Genomic DNA, 22,246 nt, shown 5'->3' with positions numbered 1-22,246 from the left:
TTGTGATCATTTTCAATGTTATATTTCACTCTTATATTCCAATATTTATGTAAAAGGATGTAATATATACGATATTTATTTCTCAAACAAGTTAGCTTGGTACAAGTACCAAGAACTCATTTCTTTTTTTCTTTCATTTTTTTTTAAATAACAACCTTCATCATACGAAGTGTTTGTTTAATAAAGGCATCAAGCCTATAATTACTTTATTTAACAACGTTCGTTTTATGCGAGACTGAGCCTACTGAAAACACTTATTTTCAAACAACATGTCTAACTAGATATATTGCAGCTGAATATTTCATATTTACGAGTATTCTTAAAGTTTTCTTCTATCAAGGTTCCTATTAGACTATACAACGAGATTTGAGATGTGGTTTGTTCGAAGAGCCCGAGTATATCTAATCACGCTATGATCAAAGTTTGCTATAACTTCCTTAATATGTCCTAAGTGTCTAAACTTTATAATTATAGCCACATCTCTAATAAAACATTATGGAAAAGATAATAGTTATTAACGTGTTTATGGAAGATTTACGAGATCTACGTAATTATTGTTCAATAGATTTTCTAACTGCCGCTACCAAATTTTGTAACGTGCGTTCGGAAGACTTGTGCAATGAACGTATATTGCTTAATAGAATAATCCAACCGCTGTCGTCGAATTTTGTGACATGCCGCGGTTTGTGGTTACAACTTTTACCGTGCCGTTTTTATAAATTTTGAATAACTTATGGTATCTCTTCAAGCTCAAGTAGAGACAAATTTCAAAGTGATGACCACTATCCAAAACGTTTGCAGAGAATTCATTTTAACATTAATTTCAATAGAAGAAACGTCAAACTATTGGTAAACAATTATGAAACACAAAATAAAAATGTCGATATCATTTTTTCTATGGTGCCTCAAGTAAACGGATTTAATGAGACAGAATTCATACTTCAACATTGAAAAAATAATGTCGAATGATGTGCTTCTGTTTTGAATTTTGCTTACTCCATTTGAAAATAACCTTAGGGAAGATGTAAAACCTACCTAAATTTCTTCCACAATATATAATCTAAGAGTGAAAGCAAAATAGAGGACTTCCACCGCGTGTAACTCAATATTTTTAAAGATGTGTAATCCTACCCCTTCTGTTTAAGTAGCAAATTCACCCTGAACACCAAGAAATCGCTTATAAGATTCATCTTTTTCCATTTTTGTACAAAAAATCAATAATAAGTCTTGAAAGAAGAAAAAACTTACTAGTAAAAAAGGAAAATAAGGAAAAAAAAATTGGTCCCAGTAGGGCTTGAACCTACGCACCCCAAAGAATTGCAGTAAAAGTAGGCTTATGGTAGGAATTGAATACTCTTCAAAAAGGAGGTTCTCTATTAGTGATCTAATACCTTAAATAGGGTTGTAAGCAGGCATTTCGTCGCATGAGTGGAATGATGCTCTAGAAAATCGCTTCCAAAGTTTTTACTTGTATTTAGTATTTTTTATTTCTGGTCGAAAACGATAATAAATATATCTTCTTGTTCAATGCGTTTAGTTTATTCTGACTATAAATGTTTTTTAATACTATTCATTTTAACTTTTCTGTAATTATACATTTTTCACTTTGGAGCAAATTTGACAAAAGTAACAAAAATTGCAAAGGTGTATTGCTCTACCAGGAGATGGAGCACTGTGAAAATACAGAATTGGACATAGCGCAAAATAATATTTTCATACTGAAATCAGGGCAATGAATTTCGAATGACCCTTTAAACAGTAATGGCAGCCATTGTACTCATTTTGAATTTCCAGGAGGATTGGTTTTGTTTTTACTTGCATTATCGTCAAACTGACACATTATAATTATTATAATGTTCACTCCCAAGTTTACACATATGTGGGCACATGGCCACATTTATGGGCCGCTAGAGCTAAAGTTAGAAATACAAAACAAACATGATTATACATCATTAAAAATGTCATCTGCAAATTTTGTTCAAATGTTGACGATTGATCCCCTTTAAGGGTTACCAGAGCCAATAAAATAACAAATGCCTTTAAATGATTCCTTCTCAGGAACTACCTGATTAAACTTTATTTGTAGCATCATTATAATGTCCTTCAATCACATTGTTCAGTTGATGGCACTTGGCCTTTTTCAGGGGCTACTAGAGTTAAAATTAGATATACCTTTAAACGAATACTTTTCGTGAACCACTTGATGGATATTCATCAGACTTGGTCTAGAGATCACCGTCTAGAGTCGTTCTCAAATTTCGATTGCGGACAATTGGTCCCTTTTATAGGCCACTTTGTCTACAAATAGAAATACCGTCCTCTTATGCCCGCTTCATGGAACTTCATCAAACTTGGCATTTAGGATCAATAAAAAGATCTCTCCTAACATTTTTCAACCGGAAGCCTTTTCCCTCTTCCAGAGTGAACAAGGTCATGCGTATAAGATCCATTATCATATTTTGTCAATTTGGAGCACTAACAATAATCCACTATTGCAAACTTGCTTCTAATAAACATGTTTGCACATATCGTAACTATATATATATTTAGAGGTGATATTTCTTAAGATACAGCTTCAGAATAAGGAAAATATTTGTTTTTTGAAATACACTTATATACAGGACTGTTGCAAATCTTGCATGTGTTTCCATGTCTATAGCTTGACAAAAGATACTTTCCACTTTTTCTATTTTTGTATAAGTAATAAAATGTTACAGTTGTCTTTTAAGCTATAAAAAGTAATCTCATCTTTGCATGTGGTGTAAATAGGAATTCTAAGTATATTTCTACGCTTTATACTTTCAATCTTTTGTTTTGATTGCATACCATGTAACTGCGCTTTCTAATGTTTAAAATAGAGTAAGATATATTCTCAGTTAAGTTACTTGGAGATAGAGTACTCTTTTCCAATGTTAAAAGATGATCACGTGGTGTAAGTTTATGTGTATGATTGGTCAAGAATAATTTTAAACATTACAGTGCTCTAAGTACTGGAGATAAAGTATTTTAATCGTTACTGTAACATTTGAAGGAGGACATTGAGCAAAGTATTTCGCAGGATCTTCCTCTATGACGTCACAAATTATGGGGATTTTTTTTTTCGCTACAGAAGAATAGGGCTTGGCGAGACAAACAATTACATGTAAAAAATCATTTTTTTTTTCAAAAATGGACATAGAGAACTATACGAATCAGGCTACGATTTTGTGAGCGAGCAAGTTGTAGATTAACAAAATAAAGAGATATGAATGTATGTTGCTTCGACCGACAAACTGTTAGCTTAAAATGAGCTAATTACGATGTCGCTTCCAAGTAAATGAGTTGGTAACAAAAGCACCAAAGCATCAAGTCGCAAAGGTCACTTTGTTGCATTGTGAATGAGAGAATGACTCTGTACAAAATTGATGAAAAATGTGCATGGAACGTATCCAATGAGCTTGTGACAAGAGACCGAATGACATTGCGTTATGTTGAAGAACACGATGTTCGCTTACAAATGAGCTGGTGATAATGTGTGCAAAGTTACGGTTTGCAATCCGAGCTGTTTGACAGTATGTAGGGAGATATGACCTAGCTATCTCGTTATCAGATAAACAGCAATTGATATGGGTGCTCTGATAGCAAGACAACATGATCAGTGCACAATGAAATGCAAGTACATTGTGTTTTAAGACTTAGACAAGTTGTCTGATGCAGAATGCTCGACTGACGTATCAACATGTTGAAACAAACAAACATTCTTGCCAAGGTAGAAGAGTAGTTGTCTGATATCGATATTTCTATTATCTGGACGTTGTTTATTGATTGATGTTGCTCGTCGAAAAGACTGATAACGAATGGGGCGAACAACTGAGAATTCAGCTATTTAAAATAAAAGTTCACGACCTCTCTGCCATGAGTAACTAATAAGAAATGTTACCTTTGTCAGTTGGCGCTTGATGTGTATTGAACATGTGTCATGAAAGCGTCTCAGTAATGACGAAAGCGCCCTCTAAAGACTAAATAAATTATCGTTTTAGAAAGAACAATTCCGATTAGCTCAAAGTTTAGAAACGACTGTTTTGATTGGTCGCTGGTCTTTGCGATTCTCCGGATGTAGCTTATAGCAAATTACGGTGGGTTGGATAATTCCTAAATGTAAAACGCTAACTGCAGCGAATGGTAAGTGTTTGAAGATGGTTTATTACCCCGTGTAGCATCTACGCAATGTTCTTGACAAGATAGATCCGTTTAGTAGTACAGAAAGGTGTTTTAATAGATTAACAGACTGTCGGTAGTTTTCGTCCATAGGTACGATACAAACAGGAAGTAAACAAACACAATGAAAGTAGAAGAATCACAACAGTTACTACATACCTTGGATCAAATGTATGGACTTCGCATTTGAACATTTTTAAAACACCAATTTCGAATCCAAACATAAAGGCTGACCTGTGAACAAAAATTATGATATGAATAAAATTGAAATTGAAAACACTTAAACTTGAGACACATGAACAGGTAGATGTAAAGTTTTTAGCGTAATTCCGCGAGTATACATCATTAGGTATTGAGCTGACAATTACCACTATATTTTTCATAACAATAAAACTAATATTGACTGCCGTATATAGCTTTCTAGCTACCCAATATGTCAATATTTAAAGATAGGATATACAAATTCATTTTGGTAGCTAATCATGCCACCTATAAGTATGTGTTTTACGAGATCAAATGTACATTATCAAAAATAAAAGAGTATGAACAAAAAAACTTCAGTAGAAAATTTAATTATATGAATTCATAGTTTCTAACAGTTTCTCATTACTAAGTATTACTAAAATGTAGGCAGCAATCTATAGTTATGAAAATAAAAATAATATATTATTGACTATTACAGTTTCAAATTTATGATAGCGGTATTCAAAATGTCAAAACATGCTTGAGATATGGCAAAATATTTTGTTCAGATAAATATGTTACATATACTAATTTCATAATTATGTTTTATAATCAATCTATATGACGCAATTCGCTAATTATATCAAGTATATATAATTTTCTTTAAACTGAATTAACAATAAAAAATACAAACAAATAGTTTTTATGTAAAATGAAACAGAAAGTTCATTGAGAGGAAAATGAGATGAAATAAGTAAATAAATAAATAAATAAATACCAATGCCAAAAAGTAGAAGTAAATAACTTTTAACAGGTATCAGCAGTTCAAATCAGAAATTAGAAGGCAGAAAGAAAGGGTGAATGTGGCAAAAAATGCTCAGTTCTTGATAATGTTTGTAGAATTGATTCACATGATATTGATACTCATCAAAGCAACTGCGATTAATGGTCTTTATTTACAGAATTTCAATGAACGCAAACTATGAATATTACAAATAAACTTCTTCAACAGGGCTACAGTTAATATAAACTGCGTAAATTGCTAAATTTTACTATATTAATTCAGATTTGGTTTTGAAAAATAGCAATTCAAAAACCACGTCTGCGAGATGGTATATCAAAGCCTTTTTATGAGGATGTGGTTTACAGATTTCGTAAGACTTTGTGTCATGGCAATCATCCAATTGTATTTAGTAAAGTCATTGAACGTTTTATTAAAAGAGGTTATGACCCAACTGTTTTTAGATAGACCACATGTTTGGTATTCAGCCCTTTTACAGTTGGACGCTACGCTTTCCTCTTTAATTGTGTCTGACGGAAGCGGGGGAGGACTGTATGATCAGTAGTTCTTAAATCCAACAAGGACTAAGCTATTATGATTTCCGTCTTCTGGCCTGTTTCGTCGGTCCCTTAAGGGTGTTCCCTTTGTTGCTCTGTCTTCTGTAATGGCATTGAGTACATGCGTTTTAGGTTCTTGAGGATTATATATATACAGATATATAGGGGGAAAATGTGGAGAAAGATGTTTATAGACAATATTAACATGTAAAGACTTAAGCATCTTTCTCCACATCTTTTTCCCCTGTATTTAATCGGTATTGTGCTTTTCAATACAGATATATATACTGAAGAGCAAAAGAAACTATCCAGATGTATAACTAGGGTATCTTTCAAAAAAACTTATATTTATAAATTAGGCGCGTTTTCTTCATACCATATTACACTTAAAGAACTTCACTTGTTAAATTTTAAAAATCGATCAACCGTGAAGTCAGTCGTCCCACAATAGCCTTTTTGCACGAAATTCACGTGCGCGTGTAATTATCGATTTTCTTTGTAAAATTTTATAGTCATTGGAAACACTGATGATTGAATAAATAAAAAAACAGCATAAAAGTAAAGAAATATTTTTGGTTAGATGGCACGACTGAATCAAATCCAGCGCGAGCACGCAATTGCGATGATGCAATGCAACAGACGCGCAGAAGATATAGCCATATTGTTTGGTTGAACTAAAGCTACAATAAATTCATTACGTAGACGCTTCCAACAGACTGGCAGTACCTCTGATAGACCACGCTCAGGTCGCCCACGTGTGACGACGCTGGCTGACGACAATTTCATCAGGGTGACGACACTGAGAAACCAATTCAAACCAGCCACCGTCACGGCTGCAACACTTCCAGGCAGGCAGGTTAGCGCAGATACCATACGCAGGAGTCTTCGTTTGTTTGGTATCCGTCCGAGACGACCGTACCGTGGCCCAGTGTTAACGCAGAGACATCGAAGAGCACGTCTGGCATGGACCCAACGTCATCAACGGTGGAGGCGTGTCGACTGGAATATGTTGTATTCAGCGACAAGACAGGTATCCGGTTGCGTCAGGCTGATGGGAGAACCAGAGTGTTCCAAAGAATAGGAGAACGCTTTGCTGACGCTTTTGTTGAAGAGACGGACCGTTTTGGTGGAGGAAGCGTGATGGTTTGGGGCGGCATTTGTGGTGGTCATAAAACGCCACTTGTCATCATCAACGGCAATTTGACGGCATAGCGTTACAGGGACGATGTACTAGCACCGGCGCTGATTCCTTTCAGCAACCGTAATGGGCCAGGCCTTACCTTTCAAGAAGACAATGCAAGACCACATACTGCGCGTCTAACACGTCAGTACCTACAAGGACAGAACGTTAACGTCATGGATTGGCCTTCATGTTCTCCTGATATGTCGCCAATTGAACATATCTGGGATGAACTGAAATGTAGTATTAGACGCAGCCATCACCCTCAAAAGATTCCAGCGTTGCAGAATCGGTGTTCCAGGAATGGGCAAATATTCCCGAACAGACTATACAATGTTACGTAAATTCCATGTGTCGACGTATCCAATCACTCATCAGAGCAAATGGTGGACATACCCCATATTAGAGAACATCGTACAGACAGACACTTGAAATGTGTTAAATGGAAAACTGTTACATTTATGTGTTAAATTCTAGAGAGTGAAATTTTGTGATTTTTGTGTTTGACGGTTTTTACCTTTACATTGTCACACTGACGTTAACACGTGATCAATCCTAATGAAATTTGGAGGAACTATTCTGAATGAATTGCTTTTTAATTTGTTTTATGAAATATTGTGATTTTATTATTACAGTGTATATATTTGAAGTATACACCCCGAGGATAGTTTCTTTTGCCGTTCAGTATATATTAAAGAAAAAAACATCAACGGAATGCCTTTCAAACATACTGGATACCGGAAGGATACAATAACATAAAGATAAAATTATAGAGTATTATAAAATATATGTTCAAACAGTGTCAAAAGTTTAATTATAAACCCGAGCGCTTTCAGGGAAAGCATAAATCAAAACAATACATTAACGGCGTAAATACCGCCTGTATAGTTCGATATATAAATGCTAATTGAACATATCGATCAACAGAATTCCATAAGATCAGGTTAATTGATAACAGCTGTCAGACATTTGTTACGGTCATTGGAAGAGTTATCTAAAACTAGCAGACATATGATTTGTTATCTCATGCTCTGCTAGGAGAGCAACATTTGGTATTTTTTGAAAGCAGAAAATAGCGGTTTTATAAAAATACAGCGTTTTTGATTGGTTCCCTGTATTTTTCCTAAGGATTTTGTTTGATTGTTTTGTGTTTAACGCCGTTTTACGAAAGAGAAAGCAGCGGAAAAAGAAAATCTATGTTATGGTCGAGGTTAATTAAAAACTATGTCCGAATGCCTGAAGTGATAAAAGAGATTTATATGTCTGCTTAATATGAAATACTAGTATACAGGGGCCGTCGGAAGCTTTATTAATTTAAAGATATCATTTTTTCACTAATTTTATATACAGAGAGAGAGAGAGAGAGAGAGAGCATTTTTTGTGGTTTACATTACATGCTTTATGTTGCCTTTGCATATGTTAGGGTTTCACCTGGCGGGGATAAATTTTATTTACACTAACATGTGAATTTGGAACATGGTGGGGGTAAGAGTGAGGTTAGGGGCTCCATAAACCGGCTTAAGCTCCCCTTTGTTGGTTTCGCCACTGACCGTTTCAAGGCGATGCCCCACTGTGTTCATATGCTTGTTTGTTTTTTCCTTGTGTGTTTGCTGTGCGTGTGTTCATCGTGTGCGCGTTTCGAGAGGCTGCGTTTTCAAACGCGGCTTTCCCTGATGGATATTTTCTTTTTTTTCTTTTTTTTTTTTTTTTGTTAAATAAACCCTATCTATACAAAATATGATCAATATGTTCAAATTTGCTTTAACATTGATGAATTGATGTAGGTGCAGAAGAGCTACTCAAAAGTAATTGTTTTGTATATCTAGGTCTCTGTTCCGGAATCGAGAAATGCTGTAGATATTTATATAGAGCAGACCATTATAGACATTCAAATTCAGACGATGACATAATTGGTTTCTGTAGAAGCTCTGTTGCATACAGCTGGGGCATGACCCGTCATTAAAGAGCCAGGTAAATTGAAACAGCACTTTAGAATCCAGACATGAATAGTGAAGAACTTCCAAAAACACAAATAAGTACAACCTGCTCAAATACGCAGGATTAAAGAAAGAGTTTACAAGGTTATTATGTCAAGGTTATTATGTCAATATAATCCTTCATGAACCAATTCCAGACTGAAAATAACAAAGATAAACGTTACTGTATGTCGTCTGGTTTTCCTTCGAAAGCAGAAGTTGCTCATGGCCCTCGTAATGCAACTGAAAGAAGTTGAAAGACAATGGGTAAAATTATGAAAAGAAAATTACACACACAATTAGTTCCTTTGGATGGACCCATACATAGTAGCAAACTTAGAACATTAGCCACAGCTGAAGTTACAAGGAAAGTGATCAATTCTCAAAACAAAACGTCACAGATAAGAACAGAACGTTACGCGTTTTGACAGTAGATTCTTTTGGCTGCTCAGCACTATTTAGATCTAAAACTGTTTTTTCCTCTTGGACCGGTCGTCTGACCATTTGCTACTGCAGTGATAACAGACACGTCGAAACTACTTCACTATGTGGAATCTTCAATTGAGCTGACAACTAGCCTTCCGAAATATAAAGTTGTCTTCCTGTTAGACAGTAACGTCCTGTTGCAAAGTTGTGTCGATATTGTAATTGACACTCGCAGTCTTCAGTCGATCAGATCATACGACTGTCGAAGACATGGCTCTACTCCAGAATTTTTATTGTTAGGAGCAAGAACAAAACACTATGTGACTGGAAAGCATTCATGTCAAATATTGTAAACAAAACTCAGTTGATCAATCTTCTTTTCAAACAATGGAAATCAGATTTCTATGCTGTATTTGATCAATGGTGAAAAATGCTAGTTAGTAACAAGTGAAGTAGGAACAGAGTTTTAGCTCGACCCTATAGACCACTGTTTTCTACACTGTAAGAAGCAGACACAAGAGAAATACATAACTGCTTAGACATCCGTACTACTAGTACGACACAAAATATGACAATCATAGTCAGATTCCAAGATACAAACATGTTTATGATATTTGTGAAATATTTTTCAAAAATACGAAATACTGTTCTATTTACATGTGAACAGGTAACAAGAGACGTCCTTTAAATGTTCATAACATATTTAAAAGTGAGAAGAAATTCTGCTTAGATTTGCCTGAAATAGTCTTTCTGATTGGTTGTGACACGGGCAGTGCTTTTGTTCGCAGAAGGAAAGTGGAACCGCTCAGATTGGTTGAGAGAAACCAAGAGCATGTTGCAACATTATCGGAATTAACTCAAACCCATCACCCATCGCTGTTCTGATGACTTCTTTACCAGCATCGAAATAATTACTTGTGCAATGTATAGACACAAAGAATACAATGACATTAACAAACTTAGATATGACATGTTTCTTGAAAAGTATCAAGTACATGCTGGCAATGTTCTGCGTACATAAAATGGTTGAGACATGAGTATATTGCCACCGCACCAATCGCTATTTGAGATGCATATAAAACGTGCAAACTATTAAGTGTTCATTTGGATTCATGCTCACAAAATTATCCATTTCTTCAAAAAGTAGACGGAAGAAGATGGGATTTTTTATCAGAAAATTTGTTGGAATATGACTGGGGTTCCGATAATAAAATCAATAAAACCAAGTGTTTCTGGATTCTGAACCAGTACAAACCTGTTCTCTGCCAGTAACTGCCGAATTCAGATACAGTGTCTTTTATTAAGCCGTCATGGAAAACATACGCCCCGTCCGGTGATCGAACTCACGACCCCACGGTCCGTAGATCTACGCTCTCCTTATTGAGTAAAACATCATAGCAGTAAATACTAAATTGCCTATTACAAGGTCACGGAAGAATGTTTAATAATGCTACAATTTAATTGTTCCTCATTTATGGTAAATGTGAATTGATTTTGGTTTAACAGATAAGCAGTTGTAAGTTTGTACTTTCAGTTACTAAAATGCACACTCAATAACGTATAGTAATGAAATTTACAATGTTTATGCTGTTCTTATATCTAACTAGTTCAAACTTGATAAGATACGCACATTATCTAAGTCTAAACCTCTTTTTAACATCAACAATATATTGCCTGCAAAATTAGAAGATTATATACAATACTATATTTTAAACATATCTGACATTTTCTGATAATTAAACCTATTGAAATAAAAGATTTAAGCGTAAAATGAAAAATGAAATGAAAATATAAACAAACTTAGCGTGAACATCGACAACAGCATATTCAGCACATCACAAAATCTAGCTGCTAATGAGTTTGCTTGTTTCTACCATACAGATCTCCCCTTTCATGTTTTATCATTTTCAGATAATCGTAATTTAAAATATGCTGCAATAACCGAGTACAACTCAGAACATGTTATATAAAGATATTTTATTTTGCACATGAGAACTTATATAATGATGTATTGGTCAATGCGTAAAAACAGGTGTTTCTTTTTATCATTATAGATTGGACCAACCATCAACAAACAAACAATCTCAACTGATAATTTTAAATGCTATTTTGTTTAAATAAGTGTACGTTCTATAGTTATACAAATTATAGAATTTTGTTTTACAAGGCATACATGCAACAATACTTACACTATTGCTCTATCATTATTGGAAACAAAACGTATTAAAATATACACAAACTAATACTATAAAAGAAAAATGTGTCGTTTAACTTTATGTCCAGAAAATAGAGATTTTCACCAGGCATTATGGTCTCTATCAAAAAAGCAATTTGATCAGTGACTATTTTGAATAGAAAGGCGTCTTTTAAGTATAAAATAGCAAATAATTTACATCACAAAATCGTATATAGTTCATATTTGTGAAATGTATTTGCATAAACCCCAAGCTAATAGTAATTTCACTTTGCGATCAAAAACAGACAATAATGTTTAATTTCCAAATACGCACACATAATTTTTTAAATGTAGTGTGCCATATTCAGATATTCATCCATCTTATCTAAAAGCCTTTACCTTTTAATGTACCTTCAATGTACCTATGTGTTTTTAGGCACTATGTTCTGTATATACATATATTCTCTTCTTGAGAGGGACTCGTGGAAGATTAGCATCAACTAAATCAGCCACCCTCTAAAAATAAAGAAATATTTACTTACTGTACTTATCACAAATGATATTTACAAGATACAAACCCAAATGAATATACGAGACATGGCTTTCTGGGTTTGTACTGCGCGTCATTGCACACACTGTATCCCGAATCGCTTTTCGGTCCGCATCTTGTTTCATGTTGGCACTTTACTTGAACAGTGCTTACAAACCTAGAAAACAAAATGCAAATAAAACTGAATTGCAGAAAGTTATAGAGCTATCTTTGTTTTGAAAATGCAATAGTTTTTCAGAAATTTATGCAAATCAAAGTTTTGTGATAATGAATACTACTGACCTACTTTATGTAAACGGGTTTACAATTGTTCAAAAAGAACTGACTTTTGACAAGTAAAAGGTCAGTAATCAAACGTACATATGCAAGTATATATATATATATATATATATATATATATATATATATATATATATATATGTGGTTAGTGTGTTCATATAAGTAAAATTAGTTTGCGTTCAAATATACGAAGAATCCTCGACAGGTAAATCTGAATCCATACGCATTGCAGGCTATTACTTTTGTGTATTATAAAATACACATACTAAGTATAACATCAACTTAGGACACCACTAAATTAAGTAAAACTCTTTTGACATTTCCAGAACGGTAATTCAATGGTCGCAACCCCGTTAAAGCGATTTGCTAATAAGACCATCCATTTCAGACCCAATTATATTAACCCCATACCTCAATTACAAAGACCACTTTTTGCCATTTCACATCTTTCTGATTGTTCTATAAGGAAAAATAAAAGAAAAAAAAAACATGTGTATGTAAAAAAGTGTTATTTTATATTACATTAAACACGAAATTGTATAAAAAAATTAAGTTTATAAAAAATTCCATAACTGCTGAAAACCTTTAGAAATATGTTTATGCTAGCAGACTGAATCACAAGTAACACGTAAACGTATCATACCTTTACAATTGTATTTGCTTTTTACGGATTTTGGTTATGGAGCTACATTTTATGTAAAATAATTTTTAATAGATTACAATTTATATCTTTATTACAAAATGTTCTCTAGAAAAACAATTAAAATTTATTCTGTTCTTTTTTTCTCCATGAAGATGCAAACATTAAAATATGAAATTTGTCTGTCAATTGTACATTGGCATCCGCGTATAAGTTCCCCATGTTTGCGTGTCTAACTGAAACTAGAATGTGTCTCAAGGACACAGGGTGTGCCCCCCACTGGTACATTTGTCACAAATAAGGGGAAATAATTCAAATGTTTGCATTCTTAATTGGGTATAGCCTCAAAAAATAAATTATGAAAAGGATTCATTATTCTATACCTTTTTGAGATATGAGCATCATAAGCAAAATTTCAAGGGCCATAACTCCATAATAAACACTAAGATTCTCAAGAAGAATGCCAAGAGTGCAAGGTCACATTATGATAAAGACTCGAGCATGGTTTCGTAAATTTATATTAAATACTTTTTGAGTTTGGCACATAATTAGGTCAAAATGTGCATTATTTTACTATTTCAGGGGCCATAACTTTAAAAACAGGGGGTGGAGCCAGCAAATAAATAAGAGGTGTGCAAGGTCATATCATGATACAGACTTGTGTAAATTTCCATCCATTTATATCATATACTTTTTGAGCTAGGTGCATCACAAGGTGAAAATGTGCATTTATGACAGTTTCAGGGAACGTAACTCTAAAAATAGGGGGCAGATCCTGACGAAAAATAGCAGGTGCGCAAATTCTTATCATGATAAAGACTCATGCAAGGTTTAATCAATTTATAAGTAATACTTTTTGAGTTAGGCGCGTTACAATGTGAAAATGTGCATTTTTTACTACTTCTGGGGCCATAACTCTATACATAGGGGGCAGATCAAAATGAAAAATAGGAGGTGCGCAAGTTCTTATGACGATAAAGACTCATGCAAGGTTTAATCAATCTATATTAAATACTTTTTGAGCTAGGCGCGTCACAAGGTGAAAATGTGCATTTTTTACTATTTTAGGGGCCATAACTCTAAAAATAGGGGGCAGACCCAGATGAAAAATAGGAGTTGCGCAAGTTCATATCATGATTAAGACTCCTGCAAGGTTTCGTGAATTTATATCAAACACTTTTTGAGCTAGGCGTGTCACAAGGCGAAGATGTGCAATTTTGACCATTCCAGGGGCCATAACTCTAAAAATAGGGGGCAGATCCTGACAAAATATAGAAGATGAGCAAGTTCATATCATGATAAAGACTCACGCAAGGTTTTATCAATTTATATCAAATACTTTCTGAGCTAGTCGCGTCACGAACTTCGGACGGACGCACACACGCACGGACGCTCGGACGCACGGACGGACGGATGCACGGACAAGAGCAAATCTATATGCCCCCACCACTCATGGGTGGGGTGAGGGGCACAAAAAACGCGTGAGTTAGTGTAACTCGTGTGGCCAAAGAAATTATACATAGGACGGTAACGTGCATTGTGTATCGTGAGGCCAATTAAAAAATCAATTGGCGTTTCAAATTAATCAGCTGATATTAATTGTAATAAGCAATTTTTAGGCTTAAGTTACCAAACATAGAATTGAAAGAAATATTATATTTTCCCAATTGCTGGCCATTTCAGCGTGATATATTCAGTTGTTGTATTATAGATAAATGAAAAGTGTAAATTATTAAAATAATAATCTCAATAATCCGAATGCGTTCGCTAACCTGCATGGTTACATACGCTTGATTATATAGCTACAGTATGATAAACACATTTAAATGCATAATATCAAATCTTGATTTATTGATTTGCATGTTAATAAATTATGTAACATTTAGATAGATATTAAAATATGTCACCACATAACAGTGCACAGGATATGCACTAGTGGTATATAGAATACCATCAGTACCTAATGTATTCCTATCTACCGTGTGCTGTCAACGAACGTTGTTTCGTAAGTTATCTAAAATATCAAATTTTCTTCTCACATTTCCTCATTCTACGGCAAATACTGTACTGCTTTTCTTTTTAATGTATATATTCTATATTTTACTATGCTTAGCCTCATATGTGGTAAGCCTGGAAAATCCAGGATTTTGCTCTAGATAGTGCGCGGTATCTCAAACGCGGTTCGGGGTTTAAAAATTAAAAAAGCAATTGATTCAGGTTTTAAAGGTCGTCTAGGCCCTTCTCTTCAGCAGTTACAAATATAATGGAATCGTGAAGCCGTCCGGTAATTAGACGCCTATCATGCGTTTTAACCGTCCATTAACCGGAAGCTTAGCTCATCAATTAGAAGTCCGGATATCATTTCGTTTGATGACAGATTTAGAAATGGCGGAAATATTTTAACACGTAAATATGAAAAGAATGTTTTGACAAATAGACTTTACGGTTATTCAAGTTATCCATTATTGTACTAAATATTCTTAAATATTATACAAGCTTTTTTAAATAATATTAATAATTTTTATGAAAAAATGCAAACGGAAAAAATGGAATTTCAAAATAATATTCTTACGTTTGTGATCATGTTAATGACGTCTGCCACTAAGGATTTTTCATATCATTTCTCATTTCTTCCAATGTACAACATCTTATAACACTTGATCTCTAGCATTTTTTATACTTAGCTTTTAAATTTGTTCCGGCTGGCTAGAACGTATTGTATGCGTCTGGTTACCATTAGGGCTAGGTACTATCAAAGTCTTTACAGAATGTGTTGCGGGAGAAGCGAGCCAAAAATATTATCTTTTGATGAATGAGGTCTCAACTTTAGCCTAAAAATGCGTGCCAGATCTTAGAAGTGGTGCGTCCACACCCCTCTCCAGATCAGCTCTAATTTACAGACTTAACTGCAAACTACACGCACCTGTGTTATATTGTGTCTACTATGAATAAAGTAATGTGAAGTCACAAATTACTGACTGCATTGGGCATATTTATAAATATCCAAATAGGGAAAGCCACGTTCCAAAAACGAAAACCGACATCTCCCAAAACTGCCACCCAGCACGAGGACGTGCAAACGACCATCACACAAACTCAAACACACACGCACGCACGCACGCACACACACGAGCACGCGCACGCGAACAAACACGCACACGCAGCAAGCACACGAGACCGAAACGAACGAAGAAAGGAACACAGTGGGGCACCACCTTCGAACGGTCTGTGGCAATAACACCATTTTGGTGCTTAAACCGGTTATTCATGCCCCTTACCTCAATATTAACCCAAATATGTTCCTAAGTCAGGACAGTTTAAATAAAAGTTATCCCCACCAGGTGAATTCCGTACACACGTATTTGCAACAGAAACATTTCATGTAAAACAAAAAAATAATAATATGCTTATGTAAAGTAAAAAAAAATAAAAAAAACACAACAAAAACAATCATTAAGAACCAAAACCGCGAGTAATCAAAGCCTATACAGACGCCGGAGCAAACCAGAAAACACATTTGAGTTTCCGACAAAACAGGCAATGATAAACCTATATCGGTCATCATGAAACTTGGCCTACGAATCATCAAGATAAACATTATGATCAAGTTTCATGAAGATATGTCATAAATCTGGCCTCTACAGTGTTAACAAATTTTTCATTTGATTTGTGTGGTGACCTAGTTTTTGATCCCACGTGACCCAGTTTCAGACTTGGCAAATGAATCACCAAGATAATTTGTGCCAGGGGTAACGATATGGTACGTTTGTCAGGCATCCATGCCAAGGGTGATTATATGGTACCAATGTAATGTATGCGGGCCATGGTGATTACGGTATCTAGTCATCTTATCAAAAAATATCTGTAAGATTTTTAGTAAGAGTACCATATATCTATCCAGGACGGTGCCATGTTTTATTATTAGCTCATAACACTTTATAGGATTTGAGTATGGGTACCAGAACATCACCCTGTACCAAATCATTATCTAGGACGGTGTACTATTTTTACAAATAGACAATAAGGTACTTTCTTTAGTAAATAAATAGAGTGGCACTGAAAAAGGACGTTGTGTTTGTATGGTGTCTTTAGTCAGTAGTTCAATCAACAGGGGAATTTTGGATGTAGAGGTGATCCCTTTTCAGGATCTGGTCATCCTTAACGCCTCAGTTGTACTTTGTTGTTTCTCCATCTATCGGTCTATTCTTTTAAGTGTATTTATAATGCTGTTTTGAAAAACAACAGCTCTCGCTTCAAGTTACTGCAGCTCTTCAGTTTGCTCGGAAATAGCCTCCATTGAGAACGAATATATAGATCGTTCGGACCAGATGGGGAATCAATATATAAGTCAATGAGATTTGGTCTAACATTAAGGACCAATTCCTTCATTGCTTGGTTTAAAAAAAAAACCTGGTCCTTTTGGGAGACTTTAAGGCACTTTACTAATACTCATAAATAGGGGAAAAAATAACTTAAGGATAAGATTAATCATGGTATAATACATAAAATTTAAACAAAGCCAAAGCAAGTTCATCAGATTGATCTGCTGTACAACACTAACAATGTTGTTGTTTAGTCAGTGATCTATATTTTGCATCCAGTTATACATACGGATCTTTATACAAACTTCCAAAATCTTTCTCATTAAGGCATTAGAAGATCAAAATGTACAGTAAACAGCACACAAAACACTGCTCCCACTTAAAGTCGTATATTGTTCCTAGTTAAAAAAGGTCGAGTACCTTCTTCTTAGAGTGGTTGTCCATACGTGTCAAAGGAGATGACTGCATTTCCTCTGAAGTAAAACGCCATCAAATGCTCTCCAAGTCATTTGTGCTTCACTAAGTAACATTTTACATGACAGGGTTTCTGCTTTGGCAGATGATCCTAATTGCACACTTCTGAATTTAGTGTTCATATTAAAAATGATTTGTCCAGGATGTATTGAAGTTCATTGGTATTCATGATACCAGACGTCTTTCACATGTTCTGCCCATATACTTATCCTACTCTCTTTTGGATCTGATCGATGACAGTGTAGCTTCCCCTTATATCTAACCATATATGCAGGGCTTGTATTTCACACTGCCACAGAGTTCAGTTTTTCCAGGACATTAAGATTCAGTTGACTAAGAGGTTTTTGTTTAATATAAAACTCCTACCACTTGTTTGAAGATGAGAAATATCACAGTTGATCTTGTAAGTGACTATGATGGTTTACTTGACATCCAAAACAGTTGTTGTGTACTTCACCGAAGAAGAGTGTTTGAATTTCATTCACAACACAAACGTTTAAGGTGTCTCGCATATTTTGCAGTTTTCTTTCGAATGTCGGTTTATAATATTTCACTTTTTCAGCAGTTTCTAAGAGTTTTCTTGCAAAGGCATGACCGTCTATATTAAATAGCCTGTAATGACTTCTCTTAGCAGGTTGATTTCAACTAAATCATTCTGCCCTAAAGCGTTATCTCCACTTATATTCTGCTGATATTTATCTGTCCTGATAAGCCAATCTACCCTGAATACCTAGAGATTTTTTTGGAGATAACATTGATTTTGTAGTTTTATGCTTGGGATATTGTTGTTAATTAGTGACATTTGACAGCAAATATGTGTTAATAGGTATGGAATTTGCACTTTGTTAGTAAATTGAAGTAGCTACTCAACAAAGTTAATTTCATGCAGCTGTGTAATACATTCATTTCAACAAACAGACACAACGCATCAGATTTTGTTTAGGCTAAACAACATTCATAAGATGCTAAATTTTATCATGCACAGGTTTAAACAACAAATAAGAACAATTCTTAAAATATTTTTAAATAAATATTATTGTCATTTTCTAACACTGATTTTACTCAGTTATATGCATCCAGGCAATCAAAACGCATCAAAATAAAGTTATTTCTCATAAGACATAGTGTATGTGTTTAGTATGAAGATGTAATGAAATGAAAATAAGTGAATATTTTAACTGTTTTGACTAAAACTACAGTGCTGAAAATGAGATTATTTTGGACTAATTTTCAGAAATCATATTTTTTTTATGAACATTTGAATTTTGAAACAATATTGTTTCTAAAGTATCACACGCGAGCTGTCGAAATGAGTTATCATTAACGTTTTATTCCATAGATCAAGAGACAATTTCGAAGTTTAACAACAAATTAAATAGATAAATAAATAAATAAATAAATCGTACTTATAAAGAATATACTCGTGGCCATTTCTACCTCCATATCTGGAATTTTAGTTTAACTCTGCTAAATTATGACAGATTTGAATGGAATTCTGGTAAAATGTTTAAAGATTTTGTATTGTAAGAAAATGTAAGAGCGATTATAATCAGAAGTAAACTCATTTAGCAGTAAAATTGTTTGATCCCACAGATGGTATTATTTGCTGCACAACGACGAGCGAAAAAGTATATATTTTTGTTTGCATTATTTCAACTGTTATTTCTTCGTTGGTATCCATTTATTTATTTATTTACTTAATATTCTTTTTATTTTCGATCATGTAAAGAATCATCCGTAATATTCAGGCTTCGAGAAATCACAAATTATAAATCGAACGACGCTACCTTTTACAGCTTTCATCAACGAAAGCTTTTATTTTTCCACAACATCCGGTTTTATTTATGTTTTAAAAATGTAGCACAACAAAAGAATTGATTGGTTCAATTTGTTAGAAAAAAATTAAACATTTTACTTAAGACCAATGAAATGTGACGACTGAAAGCGTCACACGGAGCTATTACTGTAAAACACATGTACGCGGCGTGCGGTTCACAGGTGGAGATAACAACACCGCCTAGAAGCGGCACACGTATACAAATAGCAATCGACGAACGCATTAATGCGTCGCGCGTGCAGAATGAGTTTAAAGACATTGTCATATTTTGCGTACACTATCACGTTGATGCAGGGAAGTAGTGCTTATGCAAATTGAAGATCTATCATCAGGTTGTCCGTTTTATTAATGTGAAGTTGACCTTCCTTGCAATCTTCATCTGCGGTTAGATCAAATTCCCTGAGAGTATTACCACTTTTATATTCTGTCAAGGTAACCGGGTGAATCCCGTAGCTCCTGTCGTTCAAAATCCGATAAGGAGACTTTGTTGTTAATAGTTTTACAATCGGCACTGACTTCTATTTCACACAAATTTAAATACCTTAAATCTACTGGGTCTCCATACATATATCCATATGTATCCGCATATTATGCTGGGTATTCGCCTTATTCAAATTGTTAGCCACAGCAGAGAGTAATTCAGCTGTTCTCACGTTGAATTTCACTTGTTGAATATATGTTGTTTTTTTTTTCGGAAGTACCCATTAGACAGAAGTCCTGGTTCTTAAAAAGCAGCGTGTGACAAGGATGGACGTACCGGCGACAATAACTATCAGAACAAATCAACACCCTTTACAATATTTACAAATTGATTTGCATAAAATGATTATTAACAGTGAATAAATGATAAATAGAAAAAAACAACTGATTATAAGAAAGAAAAAAAAAGATAATCAGAGTTCAGTATCTCTAGATACAAAGTTCAATCACTGACAGTTTCGTTGTAACGTGACGTGGCACAGTTGTTTCATTTAATTTCGAAATTAGCACAAACATATAACATATCTTCCTGTAAAGTCCCTTTAAACCGTGAATACGTTGACTCCGTTATGGCTCCCTATGATGGTAGGTGATTGCATCCCTGAGCTGACTTCAGAGGATAACAAAAATCATCGTCTTTGCGGTTTACGGCACAACCATGGGACGAAAGCTCTGCGCTGGGAAAATCACATCCAGGCGAGTAAAGACAAATGAACCTCGGGTATTGTACTTCCGGGTTGTGACATCATAACCAGGTAAAATACGTCTGGCGGAATAATCTAAAACCAATCTGACTAAAGTACTTGATCTTCTAAACGAAGATCTGAGAACGACCCATTCACATTCGTCTTCTGTATATTTTGGATTTCCATTATTGCTATTTTTATTTTATCCAATCAGACGACTTGTTCGATTGTCAAAGAGTAAGAAAAGCATGCAGTTATTCCAGGGCTCGAACCCGGGACCCCTCGCTTACAAAGCAAGTGGCCTACCGACTGAGCTAACCGGCTATCTGACACATTACGACATAAGAATAGTAAATATCAAAAGTCAAGGCTACAGGTAGATTTGCAAGATGTTGTAAGCTAGGCTCTGATTGGCTAGCGAAAGGGTCGTCAGAACGAGGCAATGAATAGGTCGTTTTCAGATCCTATGCGTAGCGTAATAGGAGATGTACTTTAGTCAGATTGAATCTAAAACATATAACATATGGTAAGCACCGTAGCAAAACAAATAAGTCAGGGCATAAAACTGCTCCTTTGGGTACACCATACCTCCGTAGGCTCCCATAAATAATACGTGCTACTTATACAAAATATATGTGCTACTAAGTTCATACGTCACGTGATTAAAATACGTCACTTATTAATACCATTACTAGTATTACAAAAAATAATTACTTAAAGATTATTTCTAGCGGACAGAATTTTTGTAACTTTGCATATTTATAGATTGATGTATAACAAGTTAAAATGAAAAATAAAAATAGTAGGTACCCGTGCTTCTTTTTTCAATATTCAAAGTTTATTAAGAACACCAAATCGGTATTTTTGTCTGAAGAAACAGTACATACATGTCATAATAAAACTACTGCAAACAATTATTTATCCGAAGTTTCACTCTGATGTTACTGTTTATGCATCCGAATTTATAACACCACTATAAATATGCATAAAATTTCAACATATAGATATATTTACTCAGAAAAATTACTCTTGACAGATCTTGAAAGTATCTGAAACTGAGGAAAACACGAAGTATTTCTTAATGATATGCAAAATCTAGCGGACAGAATTTTTCCATATTTTATATTATGTAAGCTAGAACTAAGACAAAAAAATCTAAACCAAAAAAATAATATCAACCCGTGCTTGTTTTCAAGAAAAAATAAAAAATATTCACTCCACCCACAAAACTATTTTTTCATTACCCCACCCACCTAAAAATTATGAACATTTTTTTTCTTACAAAACAAATTGCACAATGTTATTATCAGTTCCTTAACCAATATTCTTACTCACATGCGGAATAATGCTCCTTTAAGGCTGCATGCCTCTAGGTCAAATACTTTTTGAGATACGTGCTACACAAGCTTTCACATCCCATTTACGTATATATTTGACCACGGCAAGGGACATAAATCTGTTTTTATTGAGTGAAACCTCAAATAAAAGCACTGGTGCACAAC

The 22,246-nt window shown here is 34.5% G+C and overlaps 1 protein-coding gene across 1 annotated transcript in view; it reads right to left on the bottom strand.

Moving 5' to 3' along the window:
• Positions 1-22,246, bottom strand: part of LOC123529330 (probable methyltransferase-like protein 24) — a 134,552-nt gene that overhangs the window by 69,640 nt on the left and 42,666 nt on the right. The window contains exons 3-4 of the mRNA XM_045309631.2: positions 12,055-12,183; positions 4,357-4,431 (exon numbers count right to left, since the gene is read on the bottom strand). Of these exons, the coding sequence (XP_045165566.2) occupies positions 4,357-4,431; positions 12,055-12,183 (204 nt within the window). The remainder of the gene's footprint in view (positions 1-4,356; positions 4,432-12,054; positions 12,184-22,246) is intronic.

This window comes from Mercenaria mercenaria, chromosome 8 (assembly GCF_021730395.1).
Source record: "Mercenaria mercenaria strain notata chromosome 8, MADL_Memer_1, whole genome shotgun sequence".
NCBI lineage: Eukaryota > Metazoa > Mollusca > Bivalvia > Venerida > Veneridae > Mercenaria > Mercenaria mercenaria.
Note: the sequence above shows the minus strand (reverse complement) of the source record. Positions and strands in the feature narration are given on the sequence as shown.